The following is a 14,843-nucleotide window of genomic DNA, read 5'->3' on the forward strand; positions in this document are numbered from 1 at the left end:
AATTGCTTAAAAATGTTCAAAAAGGTCACCTGCAATGATACAACACAAAAACATGATGTTTAGCTCGAAAAGTTTTGATTTTTATCAGGGCTGTGGAGTCGGAGTCGGAGCCGGAGTCGGTGGAGTCGGGTCTTTTTGGAGACCTGGAGTCGGAGTCGTCAAAACTCGAACAGCTGGAGTCGGAGTCGGAGCCGGAGCCGGCTAAATTTTAGTCGGAGACGGAGTCGGAGCCGAAAATTTCTGATAACCCGGTGTTGGAGTCGGAGTCGGAGTTATCTTAAATTTAACAAATATTATGTTTTTTTTTTTTCAGTATTTGCTATAAAACTGCTTAATTTATTAAACGTCTTATATTTTTTTGACATTTTTTAATTTTTTAGAGATCTATGATCACTAGATGATAACCTGTTAATCCACTCTTACCCAAGTATGTAGTATCATCATAACTCAAACATTAAAAACAATATTGGTTCTGTAGTCAGAAATATTTAATTGATTCTCGACTGCTTCCTTTTGCCTACATTTATAAACCCTTTCAATTCAAATTTGACCAAATTTAATCTAGTTCTTTCTGAAAAAAGTACACACACAGTCATATTTTACCCCGATAGCGAATGTCTTGTAGGTTTTATGTGAATCATTTTTCATGAAAAAAGTTACAAGGTTATGAAAAACATAAAAAATAATAAACACTATTTATGGAAATCGGAAAAAAATCACAGGCAGTATAAGTATCATCCAACAAATAATCAACGATTATAAAAATCTTTTACTTGGAACTCAACATGAACATTTGAGTAAAAAAAATAAAGTGTCGCGCTTAAATATTTGAAACTGATAAAAAATATAAAAAAACCCGATTTAATCCCACCTGGGGTGAGATAGAGCCTGTCTTACAAAAGAAAGATAACGGCAGTTGAATTTTTTCAAAGAAATAGCAAAATAAAGAATGGTCCATTCATGAATCAATTCAAAACTCAACAAGATTTTTTCATAAAACTGAAAAGCGCTGGTTTTTGCCTCATTTGCCATGGCCGGGTGTAAGCTGTGCTCAGCATTTTCGATTTTTTAAATCAGATCAAATTATTTGTGAGGCAGAGAATTTGCTCACAATTTGCGATGTTCGTAATGTTTTCTGCTTATCGCTAAATTGTTCGTATTCTCTGAGTGTTTTTTGCACTTTTCAAAATATCAAGAATTGACGAGAAAACAAAATAATTCCGTTTTGCTCCGGAGCGTTGAAGTGGTTACAAAATGACTGGCACCCGAGAATTTGCCGTGTTGTAAAAGATGTAACGGTAAAGCCGCATAAATGTTCTTGAAAGCTTTGAAACGCCTACTGGAATTCACTAAACTGACATTTAGGCGTTAGGCATAATTATGAGCTTTCAATAAGCAAGCCAGAAAATTATGTAGTATGCATTTAGGCGTTTTTTGGATTGAGAAGCATACTGCGACTGAGCGCTCGGAGAGAATTCACTATGACAAACGCACGCTGGGTTCATTGCCGACGAGCCGATACGATGAACCAAAATACTAACAAACAAATAAACTCGTAAGATCGATCAGAGAATGAGCAAGAAAAAAAGAGCAACAGAATGAGCATAGAGCTATCTACGTGCGCATGTATTGCGTGTACGTACACGAAGGATTTTTAGGTTCAAATTTGTGGTCGCCAGCAAAAACAAATGGTAAGCTAGTGTGCGTGAGATCGGGATTAGATAACTCAAACAGCTTCAGAACGGGTAGCTGCTTGCGTCGTGTTTGCGTTCACTGAAGCTTAGCATAGATAATCATGATAGGCTATGTGTGATGAACGAGCCATCGATAGGGCAACATGTACAAAAAGGGAGTAATCTAGTTGTTGCCCAAGGTGCGAATCCCCCAGAGGTCGTTTCGGACTCTTTACAGCAAAACTCGTCGTTTCCCTTAGAGTAAGCTTAAAGCTAAAAAATAGTATGTATTTAGTAAGTTTGATCAATTCATATCTGTGGTACACTTACAAATTTAGTCCAGAACTTTTGTAGGGGTTCACTGTTGGTACGATTCAAGTTGGTGCTGGTGTGAACCTGATTTTAGTTTAGTATTAGATTAAGTTTACCTTGAACTCATTCTTTGAGTACTTACAATAGTAGATGTACCAAATGAGTCAGCTATTAGCTAGTTTCGATTAAATTAATTTTGCCGCAGCCGATCAAGCTAGATATAATAAGTGTAATAAGTAAGTATAGCGTGTAAACCGAAGTGTTTTGGTTCTCACCAGAATTCAGATTAAAATGTTCTGTTCGCTTTCGATAGCCGTACAAATAAGAATAAATTTAAAAACGAGCGCTAATTTGTAAATGATGGACTAATTCTACTATGTCACGTCGAGAATGATCTGCCGTTCTCCTCGATCTTGACGTTCTTCCTTCGTTCGTCTACTTGTGCCCTATTGACACTCCCGCGGGTGAGGGGGAGATCAAATAATAGTCTAGATCGCCGAGGGGTTTGCTCGCCTGGTCATCTGCTTCAGCAACACTAGTATCAAAACTCTATACGCGCCAGCATCACGCGCCAGCATTACTCGCGTCTGCATGTGAAGCTCAACTTGACAACTTGTCGACGAGGCGTCGAAATTCGATCGTCCATGATTTTTTGCAGATTTTTCGAATGAATATTTCTCGAGAAATGATTTGAGAACGAAGCTTGATTTGGCGTCGGAGCCAAAAGCAAACACTATACCTTTCTTTAGTAAGAAAGGCAAAAATGGAAATTTTCTAAAATCTGAACGGTAAATCCGAATGAGGTCAAATTTGTTTCAGAACATCGTGTATGGTCTAGATTATGATGTGGAGAAAAAAAATTAGATAAAATGCCAAAGGAATAGTTTTGGCATTTGGTGAAAATTGGCTTTTACCTTTTTAGGGGTTTTTCCCCCTCACAGTGAATTAGTCCACAAGCTGTAAATCAAGAACCACATTACCGACATGGATGAAAATTCATTTGAAAACCGCCTGATTTGGTGAAAACACACTCCGAGTCCCCATAAAAAATGGATAAATTCAAATTTGGTATGGAACTGGTTCAGGTTCAGCACATCCCCTTTCAAATGCGCCCAAGAGAGCTTAAATCCATAATGTGGGCTCTGAGAAACCCCCTACCACAAAATTGAGCACTTTTTTACCACACACGGACGTCACGCGTGCTCTACAGTAAATTAAGCGCCAAAATTCGGATATTGGAGGTAGACCAATTCTGTCATTGTCAATCGATCGGGCGTCGAAAATCGATCGTCCATGATTTTTTGCAGATTTTTCGAATGAATATTTCTCGAGAAATGATTTGGGAACGAAGCTTGATTTGGCGTCGGAGCCAAAAGCAAACCCTATACCTTTCTTTAGTAAGAAAGGCAAAAGTTGCAACTAATTTGAATATGTTATATACAGTCGACTCTCTGGCTGTCGATCTTCTAGATAACAATATTGCTCCTGCTGTCAATATTTTTTTCAGTCCCTACAAGGAGCTTGCATTGATTTTTCGTTCTATAATTTGATAACTCCCGCTCTCGACGGTCCCTTCAATATCGACAACGAGAGAGTCCACTGTATATCGATTGTCTTAATGTTTACTATTTTTCTATTAACATCTGAGATTGTTGATTCTTAGGCAAACTGTTTTGTTATTGTTGCATATTATCGTTGAAGAAATCTTAAGATTTCAGGATAGGATAGAATTTCAATTTAAAAAAAGTATAGAAAAAAAAATGAAATTTATATTTCAAACATTATTCAAAATAATCGAAATATTATTCAACCGGTAAAAAATTTATTTAATTAAAAATATTTCAACTGTGGATTTTTGTTTTTTATCCAATTCTAAGTTTTTTTTTAATTTATTTTGATAGAGGCGCGACCATACATAAAGCTTCGTTTAAGGTGAAGATTCAAGATGTATCGTGCGCCTCCTTTTAAATGTACAGAAAATTTTAAAATTAGAAAAAAATAAAAATTCCTAGGTAAAATATTTTTTAGTTCACGGACATTTGAAAAGGACCACTTAAGCGTCCTTACCACGAAGATTTTTTTTAGATCAGAGATTTGTTATAATGATCTTCTTCAGGCATGGCTTGATGCTCATGTACGTAAATCAATGGAGATTTAAAAAATAGTTGCGTTTTAAATTGTGCTTATGTGCTTATGATAAATGCCACCCTAAAAGTGAGCAAATTGAATTGAATGTTAAATCGATCATTAGGGCCAGCTTTCTTTTAATGATCATTCAAAAAATAACAATTTAAAATTTGAGCTTTTAATAAATTTAATGAAAATTTGAGGTTAAGTAAATAAATCCAAATATACTTACCAAACTGTTCTTCTGAAAATGCCTTCAAAACTGGAGATATTTTTTGATTTCTGTTTCAATAACGTAAAAAACTTGTAAAACTAGATTTTTTTCCGTTTTTTTTAAACTTAGAGAGTTTTTAAATAATCCTATTTATCAATGTTTTCGAAATAATAGTTAACTAACTTTTGAAACATTCAAAAATATGTGGAGTCGGAGTCGGAGCCAACCATTTGTTGAAACATACACTCACAATCAGAATAACCCATAAAAGGGTACTTTTTTTTTTCATAAAATAAAAGGGTACTTTCTATCCTTTTTTCAACTTTACCCGTCGTCACCCTTTTGAAAGGGTACGAGAGCAAAACCCTTCAAAAGGGTACTTGCCCAGTACCCTTTAAAAGGATACTGTTAACAGAACAGCGCGCTCACTAGCGACATCTATAAGTCAATTTTGTTTCGTTGTAACAGTGCTGCCATCTATTGTAATATTCATAAGTTCTTTGAAAATTAGGTTTTGTTCGGATAAAAAGTTTGTTTATTTTTGTAAAATAATATTTACTGTCTCATTGTTCGCCACTCTTTTCAGCCCATGGGTAACAATGAGACACTTTGATTTTTCTTCATTAAACTTTTTAAAATCTTTGGAAATCTTTCAAAACATGAATTTAAAGTGATTTTTGGCATATTTATTTAGTTTAAACTTCACTTAACCAAAAATATAAAGTTATTTGGTATGAATATATGGATTTTACAAAATTCAGATACTTTTTAGTATAACTATTGTTAATTAAAGTTTCATGTTGGCAAAATTGCTTAAAAATGTTCAAAAAGGTCACCTGCAATGATACAACACAAAAACATGATGTTTAGCTCGAAAAGTTTTGATTTTTATCAGGGCTGTGGAGTCGGAGTCGGAGCCGGAGTCGGTGGAGTCGGGTCTTTTTGGAGACCTGGAGTCGGAGTCGTCAAAACTCGAACAGCTGGAGTCGGAGTCGGAGCCGGAGCCGGCTAAATTTTAGTCGGAGACGGAGTCGGAGCCGAAAATTTCTGATAACCCGGTGTTGGAGTCGGAGTCGGAGTTATCTTAAATTTAACAAATATTATGTTTTTTTTTTTTCAGTATTTGCTATAAAACTGCTTAATTTATTAAACGTCTTATATTTTTTTGACATTTTTTAATTTTTTAGAGATCTATGATCACTAGATGATAACCTGTTAATCCACTCTTACCCAAGTATGTAGTATCATCATAACTCAAACATTAAAAACAATATTGGTTCTGTAGTCAGAAATATTTAATTGATTCTCGACTGCTTCCTTTTGCCTACATTTATAAACCCTTTCAATTCAAATTTGACCAAATTTAATCTAGTTCTTTCTGAAAAAAGTACACACACAGTCATATTTTACACCGATAGCGAATGTCTTGGAGGTTTTATGTGAATCATTTTTCATGAAAAAAGTTACAAGGTTATGAAAAACATAAAAAATAATAAACACTATTTATGGAAATCGGAAAAAAATCACAGGCAGTATAAGTATCATCCAACAAATAATCAACGATTATAAAAATCTTTTACTTGGAACTCAACATGAACATTTGAGTAAAAAAAATAAAGTGTCGCGCTTAAAATATTTGAAACTGACAAAAAATATAAAAAAAAACCCGATTTAATCCCACCTGGGGTGAGATAGAGCCTGTCTTACAAAAGAAAGATAACGGCAGTTGAATTTTTTCAAAGAAATAGCAAAATAAAGAATGGTCCATTCATGAATCAATTCAAAACTCAACAAGATTTTTTCATAAAACTGAAAAGCGCTGGTTTTTGCCTCATTTGCCATGGCCGGGTGTAAGCTGTGCTCAGCATTTTCGATTTTTTAAATCAGATCAAATTATTTGTGAGGCAGAGAATTTGCTCACAATTTGCGATGTTCGTAATGTTTTCTGCTTATCGCTAAATTGTTCGTATTCTCTGAGTGTTTTTTGCACTTTTCAAAATATCAAGAATTGACGAGAAAACAAAATAATTCCGTTTTGCTCCGGAGCGTTGAAGTGGTTACAAAATGACTGGCACCCGAGAATTTGCCGTGTTGTAAAAGATGTAACGGTAAAGCCGCATAAATGTTCTTGAAAGCTTTGAAACGCCTACTGGAATTCACTAAACTGACATTTAGGCGTTAGGCATAATTATGAGCTTTCAATAAGCAAGCCAGAAAATTATGTAGTATGCATTTAGGCGTTTTTTGGATTGAGAAGCATACTGCGACTGAGCGCTCGGAGAGAATTCACTATGACAAACGCACGCTGGGTTCATTGCCGACGAGCCGATACGATGAACCAAAATACTAACAAACAAATAAACTCGTAAGATCGATCAGAGAATGAGCAAGAAAAAAAGAGCAACAGAATGAGCATAGAGCTATCTACGTGCGCATGTATTGCGTGTACGTACACGAAGGATTTTTAGGTTCAAATTTGTGGTCGCCAGCAAAAACAAATGGTAAGCTAGTGTGCGTGAGATCGGGATTAGATAACTCAAACAGCTTCAGAACGGGTAGCTGCTTGCGTCGTGTTTGCGTTCACTGAAGCTTAGCATAGATAATCATGATAGGCTATGTGTGATGAACGAGCCATCGATAGGGCAACATGTACAAAAAGGGAGTAATCTAGTTGTTGCCCAAGGTGCGAATCCCCCAGAGGTCGTTTCGGACTCTTTACAGCAAAACTCGTCGTTTCCCTTAGAGTAAGCTTAAAGCTAAAAAATAGTATGTATTTAGTAAGTTTGATCAATTCATATCTGTGGTACACTTACAAATTTAGTCCAGAACTTTTGTAGGGGTTCACTGTTGGTACGATTCAAGTTGGTGCTGGTGTGAACCTGATTTTAGTTTAGTATTAGATTAAGTTTACCTTGAACTCATTCTTTGAGTACTTACAATAGTAGATGTACCAAATGAGTCAGCTATTAGCTAGTTTCGATTAAATTAATTTTGCCGCAGCCGATCAAGCTAGATATAATAAGTGTAATAAGTAAGTATAGCGTGTAAACCGAAGTGTTTTGGTTCTCACCAGAATTCAGATTAAAATGTTCTGTTCGCTTTCGATAGCCGTACAAATAAGAATAAATTTAAAAACGAGCGCTAATTTGTAAATGATGGACTAATTCTACTATGTCACGTCGAGAATGATCTGCCGTTCTCCTCGATCTTGACGTTCTTCCTTCGTTCGTCTACTTGTGCCCTATTGACACTCCCGCGGGTGAGGGGGAGATCAAATAATAGTCTAGATCGCCGAGGGGTTTGCTCGCCTGGTCATCTGCTTCAGCAACACTAGTATCAAAACTCTATACGCGCCAGCATCACGCGCCAGCATTACTCGCGTCTGCATGTGAAGCTCAACTTGACAACTTGTCGACGAGGCGTCGAAATTCGATCGTCCATGATTTTTTGCAGATTTTTCGAATGAATATTTCTCGAGAAATGATTTGAGAACGAAGCTTGATTTGGCGTCGGAGCCAAAAGCAAACACTATACCTTTCTTTAGTAAGAAAGGCAAAAATGGAAATTTTCTAAAATCTGAACGGTAAATCCGAATGAGGTCAAATTTGTTTCAGAACATCGTGTATGGTCTAGATTATGATGTGGAGAAAAAAAATTAGATAAAATGCCAAAGGAATAGTTTTGGCATTTGGTGAAAATTGGCTTTTACCTTTTTAGGGGTTTTTCCCCCTCACAGTGAATTAGTCCACAAGCTGTAAATCAAGAACCACATTACCGACATGGATGAAAATTCATTTGAAAACCGCCTGATTTGGTGAAAACACACTCCGAGTCCCCATAAAAAATGGATAAATTCAAATTTGGTATGGAACTGGTTCAGGTTCAGCACATCCCCTTTCAAATGCGCCCAAGAGAGCTTAAATCCATAATGTGGGCTCTGAGAAACCCCCTACCACAAAATTGAGCACTTTTTTACCACACACGGACGTCACGCGTGCTCTACAGTAAATTAAGCGCCAAAATTCGGATATTGGAGGTAGACCAATTCTGTCATTGTCAATCGATCGGGCGTCGAAAATCGATCGTCCATGATTTTTTGCAGATTTTTCGAATGAATATTTCTCGAGAAATGATTTGGGAACGAAGCTTGATTTGGCGTCGGAGCCAAAAGCAAACCCTATACCTTTCTTTAGTAAGAAAGGCAAAAGTTGCAACTAATTTGAATATGTTATATACAGTCGACTCTCTGGCTGTCGATCTTCTAGATAACAATATTGCTCCTGCTGTCAATATTTTTTTCAGTCCCTACAAGGAGCTTGCATTGATTTTTCGTTCTATAATTTGATAACTCCCGCTCTCGACGGTCCCTTCAATATCGACAACGAGAGAGTCCACTGTATATCGATTGTCTTAATGTTTACTATTTTTCTATTAACATCTGAGATTGTTGATTCTTAGGCAAACTGTTTTGTTATTGTTGCATATTATCGTTGAAGAAATCTTAAGATTTCAGGATAGGATAGAATTTCAATTTAAAAAAAGTATAGAAAAAAAAATGAAATTTATATTTCAAACATTATTCAAAATAATCGAAATATTATTCAACCGGTAAAAAATTTATTTAATTAAAAATATTTCAACTGTGGATTTTTGTTTTTTATCCAATTCTAAGTTTTTTTTTAATTTATTTTGATAGAGGCGCGACCATACATAAAGCTTCGTTTAAGGTGAAGATTCAAGATGTATCGTGCGCCTCCTTTTAAATGTACAGAAAATTTTAAAATTAGAAAAAAATAAAAATTCCTAGGTAAAATATTTTTTAGTTCACGGACATTTGAAAAGGACCACTTAAGCGTCCTTACCACGAAGATTTTTTTTAGATCAGAGATTTGTTATAATGATCTTCTTCAGGCATGGCTTGATGCTCATGTACGTAAATCAATGGAGATTTAAAAAATAGTTGCGTTTTAAATTGTGCTTATGTGCTTATGATAAATGCCACCCTAAAAGTGAGCAAATTGAATTGAATGTTAAATCGATCATTAGGGCCAGCTTTCTTTTAATGATCATTCAAAAAATAACAATTTAAAATTTGAGCTTTTAATAAATTTAATGAAAATTTGAGGTTAAGTAAATAAATCCAAATATACTTACCAAACTGTTCTTCTGAAAATGCCTTCAAAACTGGAGATATTTTTTGATTTCTGTTTCAATAACGTAAAAAACTTGTAAAACTAGATTTTTTTCCGTTTTTTTTAAACTTAGAGAGTTTTTAAATAATCCTATTTATCAATGTTTTCGAAATAATAGTTAACTAACTTTTGAAACATTCAAAAATATGTGGAGTCGGAGTCGGAGCCAACCATTTGTTGAAACATACACTCACAATCAGAATAACCCTTAAAAGGGTACTTTTTTTTTCATAAAATAAAAGGGTACTTTCTATCCTTTTTTCAACTTTACCCGTCGTCACCCTTTTGAAAGGGTACGAGAGCAAAACCCTTCAAAAGGGTACTTGCCCAGTACCCTTTAAAAGGATACTGTTAACAGAACAGCGCGCTCACTAGCGACATCTATAAGTCAATTTTGTTTCGTTGTAACAGTGCTGCCATCTATTGTAATATTCATAAGTTCTTTGAAAATTAGGTTTTGTTCGGATAAAAAGTTTGTTTATTTTTGTAAAATAATATTTACTGTTCAACATAAAAAATAATCCTCGAACATAAACATGCTTTGGGATTCAACTATGCACTCGCGATCACAACGTCTCGCCAAGGGATGAATGTTGACCATTTCGACGGAAATTTAGCACAGGTCCGTTTTCACCGTGAAGCTTCACCGTAATCGTGCCCTATTCACGGCGCTGGTTCTAGTTGAATTCGACGGGAGCTCGAATATCAGCTGGGTGTTCTCCTCGTCGACAGTGTCCGGAGCCTGCATTCAGGATGCACTCCAGCTTCGTCATCCGGCACTCAACATCGTCGTCGGGGAACACGACATCGTGGCGGAGTGATACGCTGGGTAAAACACTTTGCTGCCACCTCGAGCTGCGGAAGAAACAGACCTAGGTGACGGAGCCTGAAAAGATTGGAACTTTTTAATCAGTGCTCTATTTACAAGTTTGCCAACCGGTCTTACCATTCACCACGTCCTGGTTGGCCTATATCCGACGGAAGTAGTCCGGAATACCCGGAACATAGTCGATACAACCAAAAATTTACGGAAGTGGAACCGATGCCTCAAGCCGAACCAAACACGCCAAAAACAAGCATGACATTTGAAGTTCTTATTTTTAAATGCAGGGCGGCGCTGGAATCGTTTGCAGCAAAGAAAGATACCCTTTTGAAAGGGTAAAGCCAGTGAGGTGAATTAAAAGGATGGTTTTCACCCTTTTAAAAGGATACAATATACCCTTTTGCAAAGGGTAAACTTCGAATACCGTTTAAAAGGATACTTTTAACCCTTTCAACCGGTAATTTTATTTTTGAGTGTAGAATAGGTATAGGTAGAATTACAACTCGTTGCTCTTCCCATATAATCGCTTGGCGACACTGCCGAACGGGGAACTAAAAAGTCTGCAAACTAAATGAGGTGCGCATTTTTTTTGACACGCTGTCATTTGCAGTGACAGATCGCGGGCGCGATTTTATTTGCATTTCTCGGGTTATTTTTCAAAAGGTCCTTAGCGCCAGTTGTTAACAAAGCGGCTTTTTAATCGGTTCGAATCGGTACGAATAATCAAAATCAAAAATGCTTTGAATTATTCATCTGCACGTCCTTTAAATGCTCTTTACTGAAAAAATAAAGGAAAGTTGATTTGTTTTAATTTCTGAAGCTTGAGTGCTTCGGAGGTTCAGAGCTAGAAGAGCTTATCGGGATTTCTCGCCGGATAAAAGCTTTACTATTTTTTTTCGTTGGGGATCTCCGCTCGATGGCTATCCCTAAACACGTGGCATTTCCCCTTTTGTCATCGATTCTTTTCGGTCGTTCCCCAGAAACGCACCACAGCTAATAATTTAACAGTTGGAGAACCTAAAAAACATTCCTGTTGCCAAGTGTCTGTACCGGCGAAAAATCGTTCCTGTAGCTGAGTTTGAGTGCTGGCGAAAGACCGATCCAAAGAACTTCGTAAGCTCTTGCAATTATGAACCACCGGAACGTACGGAACGCTAAAGTTTGCATTTGCAAGATATTCTTTTTAATAACTGTCGAAATAAAATCCAAAGTTTTTTTTTAAAAGGTCCTTTTAGCTATTGTCTTTCATATGTTTATGGGACCTTTTTTTTAAAAAAAACTCTAGAAATATAATTTACAATAAAAAAAACCATTGACATTATTTTTTGCAGGATTATTCTTGAAATTTGTAAAATAATATTCAATGCCCACCTAACTACGATCATCTTGTACCTTGGGGTAGGTTAGTTCCCCGTTTCGCCACCAATCTCAGTTAGGCAGCACTGTTTTGTCTCCCGGTTAGATTAATGAGTGGCAACTCTACCTATACCTATTCTATGGTTGAAAGCTGGAGTCGGAGTCGGAGTCGGCTAGAGTTGGTAGGCCGGAGTTGGAGTCGGAGTCGGAGTCGGAGTCGGAGTCGGTTGGAGTTGAAAGCCGGAGCCGGAGTCGGAGTCGACTGATCTCAGAAAGCCGGAGTCGGAGTCTCTTGAAATATGACCCGACTTTGCCGCCCTGATTTTTATAGAGTGTCTCATTGTTCCACACCTGTCTCATTGTTCCTGCCAAGTGCGTCTACAATGAGACAGTTGAATAACTCTGGCTGTAGACATCAGATCGATCTCATATTTTGGTCAATGCTAGAACACTTTAATAGAGAGAATGTAACAAAAAGCTCATTGAAAAATGCAGATGACAAAAATACAAATATCATTGAAAGTTGAAAACCAAAAGTGTCTCATTGATGACTACGCTACCCTACTCAGAAAAAAAGGTTTATCGTTGTAAACAATAATATCACAAATTTAGGTTTAGTTTTGGGACCCAATTGATCAAATTTTATGACACTTGTTCAATAATTAACGTATAAAAACGCTTGTGCAGCAGTTGTTCAACAACAAAAAACGATGTTTTACTTACTACTAGGCTACTAGTCTGCAGTCCTGTTAGCTGCAGCAAGTGACGTCATCATAGTCATATAAAATTACTTATGAAAACCTAACCTTTATTCAAATAACAAGTAATTAAATCATTACACAAATTGTATTTATAAGCTCAATATTTAAACTAAGAAGCAATGTTGTGGCTCTCTAGAATTTTCCAGTAAGTTTAAAAATTGAAGCGACGTTTACCATCAAATCTGTATCCGTAAGCAGCAGCATTACGAACATCTACTAATGCAGGATTTCTATTTTTAAAAAAACTACCATGTGAAAATGGTGCTCTAACATTGTTATTAGGTATACCGTTTGTTTCTCGGGGATAAAATGCTGTGAATGTGCCATTTGATAAAATTACATTTTTTATTTCGACATCTTCGGGATCGTAGGCGATACACATGAGGGTGTAAGCTAATATAGTCAATAAAACAAATGATACATTTTTTTCCTGCTGAAAGTAAACGTTTAAATAAATGGTAAAGTAACAGAAGTGACATGAGACAATAGATTTACGCTGAAATTTTAAGTTTTACTAAAAATGAACAATTGTGTGTTTTTTGCATTTTGTGCCACAAACTTACTTTTACTATTGCGAGAAGCATGCTTCTTTGATGTTTGATGTTATGATGCCTGTAAACGAATAAAAAAAAACGAAAATGAACTAATGCGTAATGACTTCTATTGAGAAATTAAAAGTGAGAGTGTGTGCAACATGGAGTTAAACTTTCTATGAAGTTGCTGTGAAGGTTACCATGACACTTTGAAAAGTTTAACTCCATGTTGCACGCACACACTCTCACTTTTAATTTCTCGATATGATGGCCTACTACCGTACCCTCCAAGCCAGTATTCCGTTTTGTGTCAAGTTAAACCCAAAGAAGATGTTGTGAAAAGTGTTAAACAAGAAGTGTAGTCAACCTTATAGCTTTAGAGGTAAACCCCACTGAGAGTTTTGGTTCGAATTAGAGGCTAAATCGACTCGAGGCTCGAGCCAAAATTTTCCCTTTTTTTATTCATAAAACTTCCCAAGTAACCATCCAGCACTAGCAAAAAGTCAGAAATCGGCAACAGATTGGCATTCCATTGCTAATTAGTCATGCAACAGCATTTACAAATGCAATTCAGCACTAATTCAACTGCACTGTCCAAAGCTGAATAAATGCTGTTTAAGTGCAACTGCTAGCAACACTGTCATACGTTTTTCCATCAAACTAGCAACATTGTTCTCATTCTGAGAGAAGAGTGAAAGAGAGAGTGCGAGAAAACAACAACCTTCTCACTTTCTCGCTTTGCACCAAAAAATAAACAATGATTGAAAGCTGTCGAAGCCAGCCGGCTCAAAACCTTTTTCATCTCGCTTTGCATCATCATCATCCTCGTAAGTATTTAACAAGTATTTATTTATATAACTTAATAAAAATTAATTCTTCACAGCTAACACGTACCAGTGCCATTCCACCTTGTTGGTTGACCGCAACAATAAACCGCATGCAGAAATGGCGTTTTTGTCCTGCTGGTGGGTCCGGATTCCCCCGCCGAACTAAGCGGGCGGCGGACATTTAATTAGATCTCTTCAAGCCAGTTCAATCAGAAAGGCTTTCAAAATTGTATGTGGTAATTAGATTATTATATTTTTTCATGAATAAAAGACATCTTTAGACCATCGTCAAAAACTGTTTTCTTAAGTGCCCTTTCCAACAGGGTGAAAGAGTAAACACAAGAAGTTGCTTGGCATTCTTTTAAGTGGCTGCATATATGTCTCTAAAAACCAGCTAGGAAAACCATCTCTTATTTAGGTGAGAAGGCACGAGCTCGGCAATCAACAGCGACGGCAACATCTAGCATCTGGCTTCACATCCCAATCTCATCAACTTCAACCAAAAAAATCGACTTCACAAACTCGGTCAGCTGAGTCGATAATGTAGTAAAAAGACAAACCAAAATAGAATAGTGAGAATGGGGAAGGCGAGAGAGAACGTAATATTTTTGTCTCTCTCATTTTTTGACATTTTCTGCAGGGGTGGACACCAACAGTAGGGGCCAGCCTTGGGGCCAGCACTAAACCGGCCGAGTAAAGTCCAAACTCGGTCATTGTCCAGCACTGAAGTACCCTGACTGAAAAGTCCGTCGGACGTCCGTCGTTTGTCGTCCGTGCAATCGTACGACGTCGCACGACAATGTCGTGCGACTTTCGCACGAATGTCATACGTTTTTGCTCCAAAATGTCGTATTTGTCGTGCGATCGATCATCGAAATTGTTCGACATTGTCGTACGACATTCGACCGACGTCGCACGGTTTTGTTATTTAGAATGTCGTGCCTTTGTCGTGTGCTGTTTTTATCGGGTTTTTAGGTTATGTTGCAGTAAAAATAAACATTTTTTTTATTTTTAATTATTATTAG

General features: G+C 36.8%; 1 protein-coding gene and 1 long non-coding RNA gene across 2 annotated transcripts; one reads left to right on the forward strand and one right to left on the reverse strand.

The window, feature by feature from the left end:
* Nucleotides 1-12,488: 12,488 nt before the first annotated feature.
* On the reverse strand, nt 12,489-13,297 carry LOC120429609 (uncharacterized). The gene is made up of 3 exons (XM_039594640.1): nt 13,276-13,297; nt 13,022-13,070; nt 12,489-12,891 (listed from the first exon to the last, which is right to left on the reverse strand). Exons 2-3 carry the CDS (start codon nt 13,040-13,042, stop codon nt 12,610-12,612), a joined length of 303 nt encoding a protein of 100 aa, XP_039450574.1. The 5' UTR covers nt 13,043-13,070; nt 13,276-13,297; the 3' UTR covers nt 12,489-12,609.
* Nucleotides 13,298-13,379: 82 nt separating this feature from the next.
* On the forward strand, nt 13,380-14,113 carry LOC120429610 (uncharacterized). Its single transcript, XR_005607454.2, has 2 exons — nt 13,380-13,818; nt 13,875-14,113. It is a non-coding gene; the product is annotated as an uncharacterized LOC120429610 (long non-coding RNA).
* The last annotated feature ends 730 nt before the right edge of the window (nt 14,114-14,843 follow it).

Source organism: Culex pipiens, chromosome 1 (assembly GCF_016801865.2).
Source record: "Culex pipiens pallens isolate TS chromosome 1, TS_CPP_V2, whole genome shotgun sequence".
NCBI lineage: Eukaryota > Metazoa > Arthropoda > Insecta > Diptera > Culicidae > Culex > Culex pipiens.

Coding starts and splice junctions, on each gene's coding strand:
- LOC120429609 (XM_039594640.1), bottom strand. CDS start 13,042: ATGCTTCTCGCAATAGTAAAA. Junction 12,892..13,021: donor TGCTTCTCGCAATAGTAAAA/GTAAGTTTGTGG, acceptor GTTTACTTTCAG/CAGGAAAAAAATGTATCATT.